General features: G+C 41.1%; 1 protein-coding gene across 2 annotated transcripts in view; it reads right to left on the bottom strand.

Annotated features, from left to right (window-relative positions):
• Positions 1-19328, bottom strand: part of LOC127633407 (transient receptor potential cation channel subfamily M member 4-like) — a 42557-nt gene that overhangs the window by 5645 nt on the left and 17584 nt on the right. The window contains exons 9-24 of one of the 2 annotated variants that reach the window (XM_052112479.1): positions 19061-19163; positions 18752-18873; positions 16804-17040; positions 15375-15476; positions 14586-14714; positions 14340-14469; positions 14107-14252; positions 12914-13026; positions 12296-12406; positions 12124-12170; positions 11555-11796; positions 8008-8123; positions 3693-3825; positions 2629-2803; positions 2364-2529; positions 1868-2049 (exon numbers count right to left, since the gene is read on the bottom strand). In XM_052112479.1, coding sequence (XP_051968439.1) covers positions 1868-2049; positions 2364-2529; positions 2629-2803; positions 3693-3825; positions 8008-8123; positions 11555-11796; positions 12124-12170; positions 12296-12406; positions 12914-13026; positions 14107-14252; positions 14340-14469; positions 14586-14714; positions 15375-15476; positions 16804-17040; positions 18752-18873; positions 19061-19163 — 2254 coding nt within the window. Of the gene's footprint in view, positions 1-1867; positions 2050-2363; positions 2530-2628; positions 2804-3692; positions 3826-8007; positions 8124-11554; positions 11797-12123; positions 12174-12295; positions 12407-12913; positions 13027-14106; positions 14253-14339; positions 14470-14585; positions 14715-15374; positions 15477-16803; positions 17041-18751; positions 18874-19060; positions 19164-19328 lie in introns of both variants that reach the window. The other variant, XM_052112478.1, reaches the window with a different exon arrangement.

Below are 19328 nucleotides of genomic sequence, written 5' to 3' on the forward strand. Positions count from 1 at the left end.
CTCAGCACTCTCAGGACAGCCCTCAGATGTTGCATATGCTGCTTCCAATCATTGCTGTAAATTATGATATCATCTAGGTATGCGGCGGCATATGTCATGTGTGGTCTGAGGACCTTGTCCATAAGGCACAGAAACGTGGCCAGGTCTCTGAACAAACCGAACGGAAGAGTCATGATTTGGTGTAATCCGAACGGTGTGGAAAAAGCCGTCTTTTCTCGGGATATTGGAGTTAAAGGGACCCATTGTTAAAGGGACCGATCGGGTCCTGAACAATCTTTTTCTTGTGTTCAGGAAGACGATAGGGGCGACTACAATCCACCACCCCCGGGGTGGTCTCGATATGGTGCTCTATGAGGTTTGTGCGACAGGGTAAGGGTGAAAACACAACTGCGAATTCCACTTGCAACCTGGCAATATCTGTAAGCTGCGACAGCGAGATGTGGTCTCCGCAAGGGACCGGGGTGAATTAACTTGATTTGGAAAATACCTTGAACTACTGTCGCCAAGGCTAAAGGTACTGCCTCCCTCCATTGTTTGAGGAGGTTGAGGTGGTAGATTTGACATGCCCCTCATCTATCCGTTTGCCTAACCTCATAATCAAGATCTTCGACTCGTCATGTGACCTAGAAGGGTCCTTGCTACTTGCAGAGTAATTTGGACTTGAAGTGGGCAGTAACACAAGCACTTTATCTCCCTGTGTGAATCCTCCACAATCACTTTAATGAGAGACAGGTCCTAAAGACCGTTGTGAACCAGGTGACGAGCCTTACCACTCTCTCTCTCCCGCAGACTGACACATGACCACCCCCCCCCCCATGCCACAATATCTTAGCTCAGTTGGTCCTTAAAATGCAAGTGGATGGTGATCAGACCTTTAAAGCTTCAAACAGAACAGACAGTCAGCATAAACGTAATCGATACGACTCCAGCAGTTAAATGAATGTCTTCTAAGCGATACGATCACTTTTTGTGTAAAAAAGATCAATATTTAAGTACTTTTTAACTAAATCATCACTTTAATCAGCAGCAGTATGTGTGTTTGAGGTAGTCAAGTTGGCATGTTTATGCGAGAACTGACGCATGCGTGACACACAAGAGCAGTGCTGTTTACAACCGGGTAGGAGGAAAGCTGTTGGTTTTGTTTTAGATCTGTATTCACAATGGTGTATTTGTATGCTTATTCTGGATGTTTCAACCGAGAAAAAAAAACTGAGATTATGTCCTTAACATGCCAACGTGAATATGTCACACGAGAGACCACATGATCTCAACACTCTCATGAATGCGTATACTGCAGCTGTCTGGAAGCAATGATTTATAGTTAAAAAGTACTTAAATATTTATCTTTTTTTCACCACTTGCAGTTTAAGGACCTACTGAGCTGATTTTCTATTTTTCTTCATTTGTGTTCTGCTGTACAAAGAAAGTCATACACATCTGGTGTAAATGATGAGACAGTTTTCAATTTTTGGGTGAACTATCCCTTTAATGTATTGTTTGCATGAATTACTCTATTTACAAAATAGCCATACATTGTCAAGAGTGAAACATGTATCTTGACAGTAATTCAGAGCCCATAACAAATAAAACTAATTTTCTATATTCATAATGCATGTTTTTGTTTTTATTTTTATATTTCTAATACATAATTGTTATGTACTAGTAACTATTTATACAAATATTTATCATTGTGTGAAAAATCTCATATAAAACAATCATTAAAAATAGATTCTGCATAGCGGTTATCGCACACTTCGCACACTATCGCAAACATAAAAACAATCTGTATAGTAATGGCTGTAAAACCTAATCTCTACCTATACTAAGCAAGTTTCACTGCTTGTTTGCAATGATTTTATAACTTTACCAAAATGGTGGATTTTGGTGGATGGCACTTTGCGGAAGTTTCTTTTGATGAAGAGATTGATGTGGGACAGGATGATGAAGGGTGGAGCGAGAGTTGGACGAGAATGGTACTCCACTATCAGATTATAACGCTGAGACTTCCAGTATGTGTCACTGCGCTCCTGAACCTTAGAAAAGGTGTAGCTGCAAAAACAGACAAAAAGAGAACAGTTTTCCTTTTCCAAATACAAAGGTGGATAAATGGATGGATGCAAAAAATAGTAATAATAATAATCATTTCAACACAGTATGTTAGACTTATTTAAGCATAAATCTAACAAAATTTCCAACAGGGTAAGCAAAATTAACTTACTTCAAGATTTATTCTCTGACAACAAGTCTATAACTCACACATATTTAATGCAAGCAAATGTATTTTAAACACACTAATTAAGAAAATGCATTTTGCTGTGTAGATCACTTGCTAAACATAAGGATGGATACAGATAGATGAATACCTGAATGTGGCAATGAGCAGGTTGACAAGTAAGATGTTGGTGACCAGTAGAAAGATAACCAGCAAAACGACCACAAGCCAGTTGTGACTGGTATCTCTACATGGCTCTTGTCCTTCATTAACCAATGTCAGATTATCTGTGCAGTGTCTATTCCAAGATTTACCAGCTTAACACACACACACACACACACACACACAGATAAACAATTAAGGCAGTGTATCCAACAACAACACTGCAAAATATTCATGGACAGAAGTAAACATACTGTCTATTTCCTCCACAGGAATCTGTCCAAATATATGCAAATATGGTCTATACAACACTCGTCGAAACACCCTAGAAGGGCTTGCATCGTATGTGTACAGTAGAGCCTGATTGGCCACTCCATATGCACACAGCCACACTGCCAGAAAGAATAAGAAGAAGAATGCATCCTTCATCTGTGGTTCAAGAGAGTTGAACACAAAATAGAAAGAGAAGTGAAAAGTTACTTAAAATCGTTTTCAATTATTAGTGTAATATGTATTTTTGTCTTATTTTATGTACTGATATTTTGCTGATTTCAACAGTAATTTTATTTATGTTTTTATTTATTGAACACAAGTACATGGGAAGATGTATGGGGGATGGGGGTTGCTGGTGAAAATCATATTCTCCAATGCCTTAATAAAGTGTTCCTTTGAAATGACAATTGAGTCGCATACCTAATAAATGTAGAAATTATTTTGCTGTTATCAGAATCATTTAAGTATAAATATTTTACGTTAGTTTGAGGTGGAATTACTTTGTGTAAGTTTCTGTTATTTGTTGTTTGAACACTAGGAGGTGCTCTATACTTGATTTCTTTCAGTGGCTTGTTAAAATAGTGCCATACCTGATTGCCATTTGTTGTGTAATGATGCTAAAAATTGAAAGTAAAGTGACAAGTGTTCAGCTGGAAACAGCAAAAGCCACCATTATTGCAATAATATATGAAGGAATCATATAAAACACAACTCAAAATGCAAGCATGTTTATTGAAACGTTGTCCAAAAAATAAGCTTACAATATATTTTGATTTGGCAATTATTTTTCTTTTCACATAACAGAAAGATTAAAATTTATTGTTTTTGCTTATAAAACATTTTGTGTTGCATTTTCAATCCTGTGAAAACAGCACCCACACTTCCCATGCTCCTGCCCCAGTAAAATGTTATCATTCAGACCTCTTCAATTTAAATTAATGTTCTCGGTTCAAAACAAGTTAAGCTCCAACATAATTTCTTCTTGTAGATATTTAAATCTACTAGTCAACTAATCTTTCAGTTCACTGGAGATTGGTTACCTCACCATTTTGCCCAGTATGATGATTTTGGGGCCCAGCTGTCTGTGAATGGCAAAAATTTGAATGAGTCGGAGTGTGAAGACCATGTAGTCAATGCACAATATGCCACGTCCCACGTTGAACGACCAACTGAACATCCTAAGACAGACACATGTACACATACAACCATGAATACAGCCACAAAAATGCAGAAGAATGCTCCCACTGAGGTTTGATAATAACTGCTAAATTTTGACACTTGCACTACATATTTTTGAGAAGACTGAATCACATGTTTTTAATTAACTAAAAAATGTATTGTTCATGACTGTACAAATATACCCCCTACAATGTTTGAGTCAAGTGGATTTTTAATATAACTTCCAAAAAAAATAAAAAATCCTCCTTGATGATTAAGTTACTTGATTATTGTAAGTAAAAACAAAAAGCATAAAACTGTCAGTGTTCAACAGTGTATAAACCTCCTCGGTTACTGTCGTAACCTCTGTTCCCCGATGGAGGGAACGGGACATTGTGTCGATGAAGTGACACTAGGGGGTCACTCGTGGGAGCCTGATTCACCTTCAGATCTTTGAGAAAAGGCCAATGAGAATTGGCGAGTTGAAATGCCACTCCCCCCGACAAACGGGTATAAAGGGAGGCCAGCAGGCAAGTTCATTCAGGTTTTGCACTGAGGAGCCAAGACAAGGTCCAGGCCATTACAGCGGTAAAGTTCTATCTGTGGCAAGAGGGACACAACGTCTCGTTCCCTCCATAAGGGAAAGGAGGTTGCGACAGTAACCGAGATGTTCCCCTTCTGTCACTCACTCGACGTTGTGTCGATGAAGTGACACTAGGGGTCCCATATATGAAACGCCACATTGGCTGAACTGGTCACGTGAAATGCTGATGCAGGTGTAGGCAAGCTACTATGAGCATAGGAACAGATGCACTCAGACTGCACGGAGCCTCCCCAGACACCCCAAGACATCATGTGCTTCCCCATAACCGTGGGTTTCTCTAAGTTTTTCTCTCCATAGAAAATGCATTCAGCCGGGGCCTAAAAAATTAGCATAAACGAGCCAGGGAAGGCATCCTTTTCCATTCTTATTCTTTCAGAGGGAAAAGGCTCCACGGAGGAAACACCCTGCCCTGGAGGGGAGGGCAAAAAGTGGCAAAAGCACCATATGGGCTGGACATAGGACATAGGAGAGGCACGGTTGTAAGTCCTGCCCTTCATAGGGGGGGAGATTCTACAAACACAGCTACCGGGACATAGAGGGCTCTGCCGAGGGAGATGCGGGTCAACCACAAGGAAGGGGAGACTGTGCTGTGGAAGATACATCACAGGAGGTTAACAAGGAACCGAAAACCTGTGGAGCACTTACCCCGGTACAGGGCATGTAGCACAAGTACAGGTCTGACCACAAATTCCTCAGCAGAATATGAATATAAGAATATGCGCGTCAGAGAGCTAGGAGGAAGAACATCCAAGGTTCACCAGTCATGAACACGCATGGGAGTGAAGAGTGCACAGCTTCACCTTCTTGGAGGGCAAAGGCGCTATGCACAAGCAGTACACCCAGCCAGCTGTACGTGTAATGAAACTTACTTACCTGTTCGCACCTGAAAGAACACGAGATGAGACAGGCTCAACCCGTAGATAGTAAAACCTTGTAACGGTATTGGGTGTTGCCCAGCCCACTGCCCTATATATGTCTGCTAGAGAGGTGTCGTTGGCCAGTGCCCACGAGGACACCGCACTCCTCGTGGAGTGCGCTCAAACCCGCAAGGGGGTGGGCACTGACTGGACCTGGCATGCCAACACAATGGCTGAGAAGACCACGGAGAGGTCCCATGAGGGAAAGAGGCACAGTCGGGACAGTGCCTCTCGGGATCCTGATGATCAGGTCGTGCTTATCGAGGGACTTACCTTGAACCACATCGTGGTGTGCTGCTGTAGCAGCTACATAAACATTGAGAGTGGAGGGGTATAGCTACCCATCTAACTTCTCTTGCAGGAAGGAAAGCAATGACCCGACTGCGCAGCTCTGGGGGTCTTCACTCCGGGAAGAACACCACTTACGCCACTTCAGGGAGTAAAGCTGCCTTGTATAAGGGGCTCTGGCCTGAGTGATCGTGTTAACCACAGCAGGCAGTATACCAGTTAGGTCCGCCACGTCCTGTCCAGGGACCAGACATGTAGAATCCAGAGGTGTGTGCATGGGTGCCATAGGGTACCCCATCCCTGAGAAAGAAGGTCCTTCCTCAGGGCAATTCGCCAGGGAGGAGCTGTTGCGAGGAGTGTGAGGCCCGAGAACCAGGTCTGAGTGGGCAAGTACGGAGGCACAAAGGTGATCTGCTCCTCGTCCTCCCTGAACTTGCACGCAGCCCTCATGGCCAGCCATGTGCCAGCGCATCTGTGCCAAGGGGAGCTCCCGTCAAGGCATACCAGAGCGGGCAGTGGGAGGATTCTTGTGAGGCGAGCAGGTCTACCTGTGCCTTGTCAAATCGACTCCAAATCAGCTGGACCACCTGAGGGTGGAGTCTCCACTATCCCCTGAGCGAACCTGCCATGACAGAGCATCTGCTGTGACGTTGAGTTTGCCCGGGATATGAGTGGCGCGCAGTGACCTGAGCCGCCGCTGACTCCAGAGGAGAAGACAACAGGTTGTCACACGAGACGGGAAAGTAAACATTCATCTCGCCTGGAGTGATAGGCTCTATCACGTCCTTCTGTAGACGGCAATCTTTGCATGCAGACTGATGTGAAGAGAACGCCGTGGAACCGGGGCAGGCACCTGGCGAATTGAATCGCATAGCCGAGTCGGACGGTTCTGGCACGCCAGCGTGACGGGTTTGGGAAGCGATAACCATGTGTCCAAACTACGAGCAAGGGGCACTAAGGGAAGGATCGCATCCGACGTTCCTGGGGGTGGAGCCTTGCAGCGGGGGGAAACTGGGAGAGCCACGTCGGGGAGTGGGGCTCAGAGCCAAGAGCACTGAGGAGACCCTCCAAGCACATACCTTGCTTTGTGCACCCAGCACAAGGTGGGCTGGCAACTGAGGAGGAGGGTATGAGAAGGCGGGGGGCGTTTTCGTGATGCTGAGGCTGGAATCGCCCAGTGTGGCCACGGGGGCGGCAAACGAGTATGCAGGCGATCTAATCTGAGGTGATGTGGGTACCGCAAACCATACGGGGTGCAGTGAACAGAAAAAAAACATTTACCTCCCGGCCCTTCACTGGGGAGGGAGTGGTCTGTATACCAGCTCCTGGATTCCTGCAGTCAGCTCCTTCCTCAGGTGGCCCGTCTCAGGGTGGTTTGGGAGCCCTTTTAGGGGTCTTGGCGGCCGGCCGAGAAATGGGGGGCTTCACTCTCCTGTTGGGGGCTCTACGCTGTGGCAGGCAGCGCTGTAGGGTTTTTGTCGTCAAGGACGACGCTGCCCTACAGGCTCGGGAAGGGAGTGCCGGGCGAGTCTGCAAGATGGTAGCACTCAGCGGGCACAGGTGTGCCGCTATCGCTTTGTCCACTTGGGGTATCACGGCATAACCCACGGCCGCCCCCCTCATCGAGGGTAGTGAGAGCGGACGAGCCAAATGACCGGGTTCGGACAGTAAAAAGGTGCCCTCCGCGATCGCATCAGCTTGTCATACACTTCCGGGAAGAAAGAGACGCTCTAAACCCAAAACCCAACCAGGCAAGCGTGACTGTCAGCACCGCATGGGTCTCAGACTGGGCTGAAAAACCCAAAGTTGGCAGCCCGGTCGAGTCCTCGGCGTCTGACATCACCAAGGCACTCACCGATGCAGCGATCGACATCTCATCTGGCTCACGAGCTCCAGAAGAGACATAAGGCTGGTGGTGAGACAAGCCTGTCTCATCCCAGTGCTGGACAGAAACAAATGAGCATACCAGGGAGTGGGCAGTCCGTGGGGAATTCACCTGGCGGAACCGTACCCACTGAAGCCCCCGAATCGCCTCCAGCATCAACCAAAGTGGTCTCGTACCTGTGGGTAAGGGGAGCCGCAAGGGGGACAGAGAAAGTTGTTTTCCCTCGAAAGAAGAAAAGCTGCAACCGGAACGTTGCATTGTTACGCTCTCACAGTGAGAACATAAACCATCCACGAACGCTTCCTCAACACGCTTATAGTCAGGAACGTGAGGGAGTGATCGTGACCATCAGAGGCGGTAAGAAGAACTGTGCCTGCTCTAATAGAAGAAACACACTCTCTTTTAGAGGAAAAGCGCTGTCAAAGTGGGGTTAGGTTGCCCCCTAGTGGATGAACATGATCTCCTTATTCCATTCACAGATGCAGGACTAACTGTAAAGGGCCATTACCTGCAGAACAAACCAGCAATGAAGAGGGAGATGGCAAGGACATCAAACTTGTTCCACACATCCTGAGTATACAGCATCAACCTCTGGCCAATAGTCTTAGTGCCCACAATGAATATCTGAGAAAATAAAAGAAAACACTTATCAGGTGATGACTTTACACCTCTACCACAAGCGTTGAATTACCCTAATCTTTCTTTGATTGAAAACTGTTGATTAAGAGATTTACACTCCTGCATTAATCATTAAACTCTAATGCAAATGTCTGATAATGAAATTATTTATTGCCAGTTATTTGCTTAACACGGTGGTGCAGCGGTTAGCACTGTCGCCTCACAGCAAGAAGGTCGTGGGTTCAAACCCTGGTTGCCCCGGCCTTTCTGTGTGGAGTTTGCATGTTCTCCCTGTGTCTGCGTGGGTTCTCTCCGGGTACTCCGGCTTCCTCCCACCATCCAAAAGACATGCAGGCTAGGTTAATTGGTGTCTCCAAAAAAAAAAATTGCCCTAAGTGTGGATGTGGATGTGGATGTGGAGGTGGAGTGTGAGTGTATGTCTGTCTATGTGTGGCCCTGCGATGGACTGGCGACCTGTCCAGGGTGTCCCCCGCCTTTCGCCCAATGTTAGCTGGGATAGGCTCCAGCCCCCCGCGACCCTGTACACAGGATAAGCGGTTGACGATGGATGGATGGATGGTGTGTGTAAATGATGACAATTTTTCATATAGGGTTGCACTTTTCCTTTAACAATCTGAAGCATGAATCACAAAGAGAAAAAAATTATGTTTCTTTTTCAGAACAAGATAAAATATTATCATTCCCGACTGAAATAAGTTACCAAAATGATTTATTTTGAGAGTTACACATCTGTCCATTGCATACACATTGTGTCTCTTTTTGTTGAAGACTGTTTGGTTTCATTGGTACAATAGTGACTCGTTCAACTGTTTCTGGTTGCTTTGAAAGAAATATTAAGTGAATGTCAATATGGCCATTTTTGGCTTTCCGGGCCTAAGCAGTTATTCACATGGCTGTATGAATTTTGTATTATTATTTTTTTATTATTATTATTTGTTTGTTTTGTGTTAGTGGGTTGTTCAAATGTATTTATTTATTTTTCTGAGTTAATGTAAAGTACATTTTGGCCTGTTGACTTAATTATACATGTTTTTGTTATTTAATGTTTTATGCTTTTTTTTATTTTATTTTAATTTTTTTCTGAGTAAACAAATCAAATATTTTGCATGAGCCACTTAGTTGTGCTTTGTATTGTGGTTAATTGTTTTTGTTTTATATTTGCAGGTGCTGAGGGCCAAGAGCAGGTGGGCTAGCTTCCTTGTGCTGTATTGGTGGTGTTTTGTCACATACAGTGGGTACGGAAATTATTCAGACCCCCTTAAATTTTTCACTCTTTGTTATATTGCAGCCATTTGCTAAATTCATTTAAGTTCCTTTTTTTTCCTCATTATTGTACACACAGCACCCCATATTGACAGAAAAACACAGAATTGTTGACATTTTTGCACATTTATTAAAAACGAAAAACTGAAATATCACATGGTCCTAAGTATTCAGACCCTTTGCTGTGACACTCATATATTTAACTCAGGTGCTGTCCATTTCTTCTGATCATCCTAGAGATGGTTCTACACCTTCAATTGAGTCCAGCTGTGTTTGATTAAACTGATTGGACTTGATTAGGAAAGCCACACACCTGTCTATATAAGACCTTACAGCTCACAGTGCATGTCAGAGCAAATGAGAATCATGAGGTCAAAGGAACTGCCTGAAGAGCTCAGAGACAGAGTTGTGGCAAGGGACAGATCTGGCCAAGGTTACAAAAAAATTTCTGCTGCCCTTAAGGTTCGTAAGAGCACAGTGGCCTCCATAATCCTTAAATGGAAGACGTTTGGGACGACCAGAACCCTTCCTAGAGCTGGCCGTCCAGCCAAACTGAGCTATCGGGGAGAAGAGCCTTGGTGAGAGAGGTAAAGAAGAACCCAAAGATCACTGTGGCTGAGCTCCAGAGATGCAGTCGGGAGATGGGAGAAAGTTGTAGTAAGTCAACCATCACTGCAGCCATCCACCAGTCGGGGCTTTATGGCAGAGTGGCCCGACGGAAGCCTCTCCTCAGTGCAAGACACATGAAAGCCTGCATGGAGTTTGCTAAAAAACACCTGAAGGACTCCAAGATGGTGATAAATAAGATTCTCTGGTCTGATGAGACCAAGATATAACTTTTTGGCCTTAATTCTAAGCGGTATGTGTGGAGAAAATCAGGCACTGCTCATCACCTGTCCAATACAGTCTCAACAGTGAAGCATGGTGGTGGCAGCATCATGCTGTGGGGGTGTTTTTCAGCTGCAGGGACAGGACGACTGGTTGCAATCGAGGGAAAGATGAATGCGGCCAAGTACAGGGATATCCTGGACGAAAACCTTCTCCAGAGTGCTCTGGACCTCAGACTGGGCCGAAGGTTCACCTTCCAACAAGACAATGACCCTAAGCACACCGCTCACCGTTGTTGAGTGGCTTCACAACAACTCTGTGACTGTTCTTGAATGGCCCAGCCACAGCCCTGACTTAAACCCAATTGAGCATCTCTGGAGAGACCTGAAAATGGCTGTCCACCAACGTTTACCATCCAACCTGACAGAACTGGAGAGGATCTGCAAGGAGGAATGGCAGAGGATACCCAAATCCAGATGTGAAAAACTTGTTGCATCTTTCCCAAAAAGACTCATGGCTGTATTAGATCAAAAGGGTGCTTCTACTAAATACTGAACAAAGGGTCTGAATTCTTAGGACCATGTGATATTTCAGTTTTTCTTTTTTAATAAATGTGCAAAAATGTCAACAATTCTGTGTTTTTCTGTCAATATGGGGTGCTGTGTGTACAATAATGAGGAAAAAAATGAACTTAAATGATTTTAGCAAATGGCTGCAATATAACAAAGAGTGAAAAATTTAAGGGGGTCTGAATACTTTCCGTACCCACTGACATTCAACTTTATGGTGTGTAGAGTCTGTAAGAACTGCATGTACACTTGAGTGATGTTGGTTTCTTTTCTTTAGCCCATTCTCATAATAGCTAGCCTGCTTCTCCCTGATTGGGAAGCCTCAGTATTTGTTGTTTTGTTTATTTCTCTTTGTTTTCTTGTATACTGTATATGAAATTTTGTTTTCTTAGACAATTGACCATTTGATGCTGCAGCTTGCAGAATGTGTTTTAGCCTATTCTGTCTGACTATATTGGAACCCACATATCTAGCCTTCATTTATTTGTAGAACAAACCTGTGTGGCCTTTTGGGTTAATGTGTGATCAGTAATTTATCCCTGGGTGCAATTCTCAGGGAGGCGTAATCGACTTATATATCCATCTAGCACTTTAATACTGGTATTTTGCCATAAACACTTCTCTAGCTTTGCCACATATAAATCACACCCAAAGTTGTTCAAAATGGCTTTTAAAGGTCTGTACATTGTAGTGGACACCATGGATCAGAGGGTTAATGAAAGCGCTCCTTATTAATGGGTCTATCAGAACACCAACCTCTCGAATCTCCTCGCATACGAGAGTGAACATCCAAAAGTACAGCACATATTCTGAGGCGGCAGGGCCATCAGGGGGAGGTGGCTTGAAGTCAACCAATAGCACGTAGGCGTACAGAAACAGGAAGAGGAAGTACATCACAACATTGCCGAGGAATGAGGTAACGGGGGCATACCAGAACTGCTTCCAGCGGGAAACCCAAAAGGGTTGCTTCTTTTTATGGAATGCTGCAAAATTAGTGCCTGATTACAAGGGAAAAAATAACAAAAATAAGGAAAAATCTCTCCAATTCTTATACTGTAAAGGTATAAGACAATTGGCTTATCTATGAAAAAATGCATTTATCTTCTGAATCATTCTTTTGTAATGTGTACTAATTGAATGTGACGATTTAAATAAGAATGGCGTTACGATTGATTTACACAAACACACACAACGTTCCGCTCGTATTTCATGAATGACTCCCAATTGTATAATTAGAAGAGAGATGCATAAATACTGGTGGTAATAAGATTTGAATAAAAGTGCAGAATGTAAAAGAACTTAGGTTTCAAAATCTACAGTCAAACCTTTTGTTGGATATCTGATAATATTTGAGTCCTCTTGCTCAAATTCACTGCTAAATAAAGAAAGAAGGTAACAGATGAAGACATGTGTATCTACCAATTTATATTAGCAATATTACAAATACAGATTTATATTATATTTATGCTTGATGTATCCAATAAAAGGTAAAGGTACAGGTTTTTGATGTCGGCAAGGGAGAAGACAGTCTCTGAGTAGTGGCAGTCTGTTTCTGAGGTTGGATGTAGCGGCAGTGCTGATTTTTCCTCTTCCACACTGTCTAATTTCCTGTGAGAAATACACAACAGACCAGATTTGATCATGCTACAAACAAAAAATATGCTGATTCAGAAATAGCTGATCATCACAAATTGCACATAAAACATCACTGACACACCACATCTAACAAAAAACACAGAACATAATTTATGAGAAAATAATGTGCAAACTTTAAGCCTTCCTACCATTAATTGCCTGAACATCATTTCAGGATCTGCTGTTGACAAATGCAACCATTTGTTCTTACTTGTCTTCCATATCGCCAACTTCGCTGTACCATTCAAATAATTCAGTAAAACTACTTTCCTTCTAATTGCAAATCTAAACTTCAGACCTCCTATAAACACTTTCATTACACCAAACACCATAAAACCTCATTACATTTCTGAAACCAACTTCTAAGAAGTTTAAAAAGACAAATTAATCTTGCATATTTAAAAATAAAATGCTCCAAATCTTCTCCCTTACCACAGAAACTACACAAAGAAAATGGGAGGATTTTGGTGGTTTGCTTACCTGAAATTGATGATGTTGGTGAAGCAGATTGGAGGAATTAACAAAGTCAGGATGACTTTCCACACCTCAGTGCCTCTATCCATTTCACCCCACCAGATCTGAGACAACAGGGACTACAAAATGACACTTTTGTGAATACACCTTGTGTATAAAAAACTATGAATGATTGTTTGTATGCTGATAGGGATGAGCAAAACTACTTATTTTCAAAATCGACTAATCGTCTTAAAGGGACAGTTCACCCAATAAAGAAAATTCTCTCATTATTTACTTGCCCTCATGCCATCCCATATGTGTATGAATATTTCAGCTCTTTTGGTCCTGACAATGCAAGTGAATGTGATCAAAACTTTGAAGCTCTAAAACGCATATCAAGGAAGCATAAAGGTAATCCATAAGATTCCAGTGATTAAATTCATGTTTTCAGAAGCCATATGATAGGTGTGAGTGAGATCTGAGACAGATCAATATTTAAGTCCTTTTTTTTACCATAATTCTCCACTTTTACTTTCACTTTCAAAAATGGAAAGAATTTGACATGTTCTTGATTTCTAAAAAACGGCAGGACAAATTACAGCAGAATGAAACGTCGGTGTAGTATTAACCCTTACCCAGAATTGCAACATTTATTATTAAAGTCAATGAATAATACCTATTTTTTTATGGGAAAATATGTTAAAAAAAACTACACATAACAGTTGCTGTCACTTTGTACCAGTTGTTTCTGTAGCCGTTTGGCAATTTGCAAAAATTGCACATTGAATGTTACATTTTGCCAGTCACACAAAATTCTACCCCAAACCAAATATGCATCTTTGGCTGCTGCACTGGTGTCAGGTCTCATTGTTGTTCCACTATCTTGCAAATTCATTATTACTGGTTGTTACAAAAAGTACAAAAATTGGCATAATGTAAATATAATATCTCTGGCTAACTCAATGAAAGAATGCTCAGAAAGTGCATCCCTATGTCCATACTTCAGGGACTGCATGCACCATAACCATCGTGTTTTTAACAAACCATTTTAAATCTCAAAATTAAAAATAAGGCCCCTTTTTGACAAACTTGTGTATAGTGTATAGTTGTGTAAGATTTTGCGTAAAGTCACGTAACGCATGATCATTATTGATCACAATCACTGATGTCACTTCTGAGTACTCGAGTACTTGTGCCCATCCCTAATGCAGACTGACCTGCACTCCATCATGGCTGAAGAATAGACGAGCATCAGCCCCCATAGCCATCTTCAGACAGGTAGCATTACCCCACATCTGAGACTTCCGGATCAAAAGCTTGAAGGATCGGCATGCTTTGGTTTGGTAGCACATACTGAACACATCTGTAAATAATGACAGTGGGAAGAAAAAGGGTTTATCACAGGTTTTAGTAGGCATGTCACAAAAAAAGGCTCTGGCGTGCTTCTTACCATTGGCCATATACTCGAACTTCAGGGCCAAATCTTTCATGGAAATCTTAGTCTCTGTCTCAATCTCCAGTTTAGACAGCTCCCTCAGCAGTTTACAACCTCCAAGTGCAGTCAGAACAGACTCACCACACTAAGAGATTGAGAGGGTACAGGTGAGTATGGCACTTTCGTTATGTTTCAATCTCAGAACTGACAGGCTAAAAACAGTATCATAAGTTTATCATAGTATCATAATCAAAAGGGTACCATTTCCCAGAAGTAGACAGCCATCTCACTGCGGTTCTGTAGCACTGCCCAGATGAAGAGACATAACCAAGGGTGGTTACAGGCATCCCCACGATATGAGCAATTCTCCTTTAGGACCTTACTTGTTTTCTAAAGGAAAGTATTTCAAGAGAAAATGGTACTTTAAGCTCCAATGTCATTACATTTGCAGATAGTGAGCTGATATTGTGAAAACAAATGGAAGCATGCAACCAAAAGTATGTGGACACCCTCATCTATTTTACAGGTTTGGATATTTCTCATACATCCATTACAAGCAAGTGCATACAATTTTGCATACTGTCATGCAATCTCCTTAGACCAACATTTTTAGTAGAATGGGTCTGTTCTAGAACGTCTATGTGCTGTGCGCAAAGCAAGGTCTATTAAGAAATGGGTTACAGTGATGTGAAAGAAATTCACTGGCCTGCACAATGCCTAGTCTTGAATCCCACTGAACATGGATTAACACCAACTGTGAGCCAAGCCCCATCACCCAACATTTCTGTTGGGCCTGACTACACTGATGCTCTTGTGTCTGAAATGAATTGGAGCAAATAACTGCAACCATGTTCCAACATTTCATTGAAAGCTGAACCAGAAGAGTGGAAGCTATTAGGGTGGAGGAACTCCCGATTAATGCAAATTGTTTATATTAAACGCTTAACAAGCATTTATGGGTGTGGTGTTTGAGTGTACACATACATTGCTATAAGGTGCACAAACTATTATTGTTTTAAACCAGATAGGTCTAAAAGTGATGTCTGGTACCTTTAAAAATGTTCTTTTGGAGGAGTTTGTGCCCAGCTTGAATACAGAGGTGTAGAAGGGCAGACATACATCCCCTAACAGATTCTCCAAAAGTTGAGACACCTGAGGAGAGAAATAAAAGACACGTATAGCAGTCAGGCTTCCCACACTTTTTGACCAATTAATTGTCATGATATTTTCTTTTCAGTGGTTTGTTCTAACTGGATAAGAAATGTTACTGCAATTGCTCTGCTAATGAATGATTTAGACCAATCTGTAAACCAGTTTGATTGATTTATTAAAAAGAACAGACTTAAAAGAGAAATGTTTTAGAGTAATGTTAACCAAAAATAATGTATAATGACTATTTCCATGACTTTTTCAGGCCTGAAAAAATAAATGAAAAATTCCCTAATATTTCCATGGTTTCCTTAACCATGTGAACCCTGAACAGTGGCCAAAAGAGATGGTTTTTTTTTGTGTGATGGTGATAACAATATCAAGAAAGCTGGGAGCTGATGCATAATGGCAACATATTCTGTATAAATGATATAGGCTAAAACTGAAACGAACAAATTTGATAAACAAACTGAATTATCGATTGGCAGTTCTGTTGGTACATTTTTGGAATTAATACAAGGAACACTTCTGTTACTAGGCCAAACTGATCATCTCAAAATGGCCAAATAATTGATGATTTATCAACCTTGCTGTTATTTTTATTTTACAATTTTGTTGTTGTGTGTGAGCGCAACAGTAATCGCCTACTTTTTCAGTGGTCTTAGCTGCTGCAAAATAATTTTCTCTATAGGGATTTCAAAAAACAACATAAAAATATCTACACCATAAACCAAACAACTAGCTCAGAAATCTATTTGAAATTATTTGAAAATCTGAGAAAACACAAAAGGTACAAGACTGTGTATTTTAATTATTTTATAAGTGAATTACCAGTAACTACACTTCCCACGTAGCATTGCAAATTAATCAAATCATAAATGAGAATACAACAATGTAAAAATTATTGACAAAGCAACTGATAGAATTATAAAATCCAATACATATAAAGATCATTGTAAAATATTCAAATATATACAAATATAAACGTTGTTTCAGAGTGCAGGAAGACTATTCAATTATGTAATTCACTGCTACTGAGCTCGTTATTCTTATTTCCATGGAAACAGCAACTTCTCTGATTGGTGGATCTCTCTTCAGGATCACAGGCAGTGTCGACAGGAATTCAGCAAATAAACATTATTTTTTTGGGCAAATGAAATTCAAATCACACTGACTTCTATTGGTTTAAGACAAGACTAGGGAAGATAAGACTAGGGAAGGAAGCTGACAGAATAATACATTTTCTCTTTTTCACAAGTTTGGTACAAAAAATTAAGTGTTGGTTATAAGAAAAATAAATACTTTGTAAAATCTCATCTTTAATCCTCACCTCATAGAGACTGACATTGTTTTGTTGATCAGTGCTGGACTCATTCAAGCGGACACTTAGGAAATTCTTAAGCAGTGAGTGGGCCAGACAGTTTTCAGAGATGGATTTGTAAAGTTTCTCCAGTCGGCCGTAAGTCAGGTAGTCCAAAATGTTCAGACCATTTTCAATGAAGAGACGAATAAACTGGGGTTTATTGTTCTCCAGTGCATCGGTCATACAATCTTCCAGGTCCTCATACTGCAAGTGCCAGTTTAAAAGTACCAGAATATCACCACATTTCTAATGAAGTTACACCTTACTTTTATTATTTTCATTTATTACAGTTATTAAAGACTAAGCCTGTTTACATGCACACCAATATGCTGACTCAGCTTATTTAGAAATATGACAAAGCAAGGAATTTTATTTTTACATGACATTTGAAATAATCATGTTATTCTCCAAGAAAACATGACATTTGAAATAATTGTGTTATTCTCTGCTATGGACATCATACAGTGAAGGCATGCACAATTGGATAGGCTGGTAAGAACACCGGATATGGTGTTTACATGCAACGTGAAATAGGTATAATGGTTGTCCGGTTTATTCTTACGCCGATTATGACATTACACTGATAAAGGAACGCTGTTTAATGCTTTTATATAAATATACATGTTGTCAGCTTATTAAGCATTATTGGTGTAAGAACGTGCATGTAAAAATGCTCACTGAAAAACATTATAATATGACTAAAGAAGCCTTACCATCAAATGTTATTATTACATTAATTCAACTTACAACCCCAATTCCGAAACAGTTGGGACAGTATGAAAAATGCCAGTAAAAACAAAAAGGAGTGATTTGTAAATTATTTTCACCCTTCGCTATAATGAAAGCACTACAACTATACTGTATATTATATGATGTTTTACCTTGTGAATTTCATTGTTTTTTTTAAATGTCCAGTAATTTCAAATCAGATGATTGCTGAAAATGCCGGGAAATCCCTGGAAAAGACTTTGCTGGATGGCAGTATATGCTGCTCCAAAATTTGCTGCAACAAATTGTCTGCATTAATGGTGCCCTCACAGATGTGCAAGTTACCCATGCCTTGGGCACTGACACACCCCTGGCCCATACAGACACTGGCTTTTGGACCAGATACTCATAGCAGCATGGATGGCCCTTTCCTTTTTGGCCCAGAGAACAAGACAGCTGTGTTTTTCATCGGATCAAAAAACATGGTTCCACTGTTCAACTTTCCATATCAGATGAGACCGAGCCAGAAGAATTCAGCAGCACTTCTGGACAGTGTTGATGTTGGGCTTCTGCTTTGCATAGTAAAGTCTTATCTTGCATCTGTGGATGCAGCGGCAAATGGTGTTGCGTAACAAAGGTTACTAAAGTAATCCCAAACCCATGTTCATGATATCCATTACACTTGAATGATGTTTAAGACCACACGCATTCAGAAGTGGTTTTCGTCTTGCCCTTTACGCGCCGAGATTTGACTAGATTCCTTGAATCTTTTAACTATATTGTTCACTTTAGATGGTGAAATGGCGAAAAAATCATTCTAATTTGTCTTTGGGGAACATTGTTCTCAGGATTATTTGCTGAAGCATCTGTTGGCTCTCTAATGATCCTTGCACTTGAAGGACTAGGCTGTTTTTGGAGGCTCCCTATATACTATAACAAGATTGCCTCACCTCATGTTTAACATCTCCTGTTTCACATCGCCATGTTATTTCAACTCGTCAAATTGTTATTAGTCTTGAATTTCCCGTCTCAACTTTTTTGGAGCATGTTGCAAATTTATGTAAAAAATCATAAATTTCAATATAGCAAAGGGTGAATATAATTTTCAAATCACTCCTTGGTTTTATTACAGCATTTTCCATACTGCCCCAACTTTTCACAATTGGGGTTGTATAATATTATAGTTTACTGATCCACATTGCTCTACCTTCCATTGGATGTTTCCATTAAAGAGTTCGCTCTTGGCAATGTCCACTCTGTTCCAAGTTACAGCCAGCCTCAACTCATCAGCGTAAGGATTAGTACTCACAGCAACACGGTGTTTACTCGCTAACACACAGCAGAAATGACATACATCAAAAGAGAATGTATAAATACCAAAATCCAATGTAGGATTTTCAAATTATATGGGGATAGCAGTTATTAGCAATAACTAATGTATCGTGACATCAAATCACAGCACACTGAGCATGTGCATCTCAATCGTTAACTGCATACCGTGGATGAGTGAGTTTACCTTGAACAAGAGTTTTAAGCAACACAGTGTCAAAATCATCCGCCCCCTCTTGCTCTGCGTGATAAATGAAGATGAGGTCTTTGTTCTGGTAGATGCTTAAAACCTATAAGGTTTAAAGAACAATGATTTGTTTTAAAGATCAAAGAAGGAATAAATTAAGTGCATTAAGAGAAGTTCTTGTCAACATTGTTTATTAAACAAAACTCTTTGATAAGTTTTGCAACAAGTTTTTACCCCCTTTTGGTTTTGATGCCGTAGTTGATTGATA

The sequence above is a fragment of the Xyrauchen texanus genome, chromosome 40 (assembly GCF_025860055.1).
Source record: "Xyrauchen texanus isolate HMW12.3.18 chromosome 40, RBS_HiC_50CHRs, whole genome shotgun sequence".
Taxonomy (NCBI): Eukaryota; Metazoa; Chordata; class Actinopteri; order Cypriniformes; family Catostomidae; genus Xyrauchen; species Xyrauchen texanus.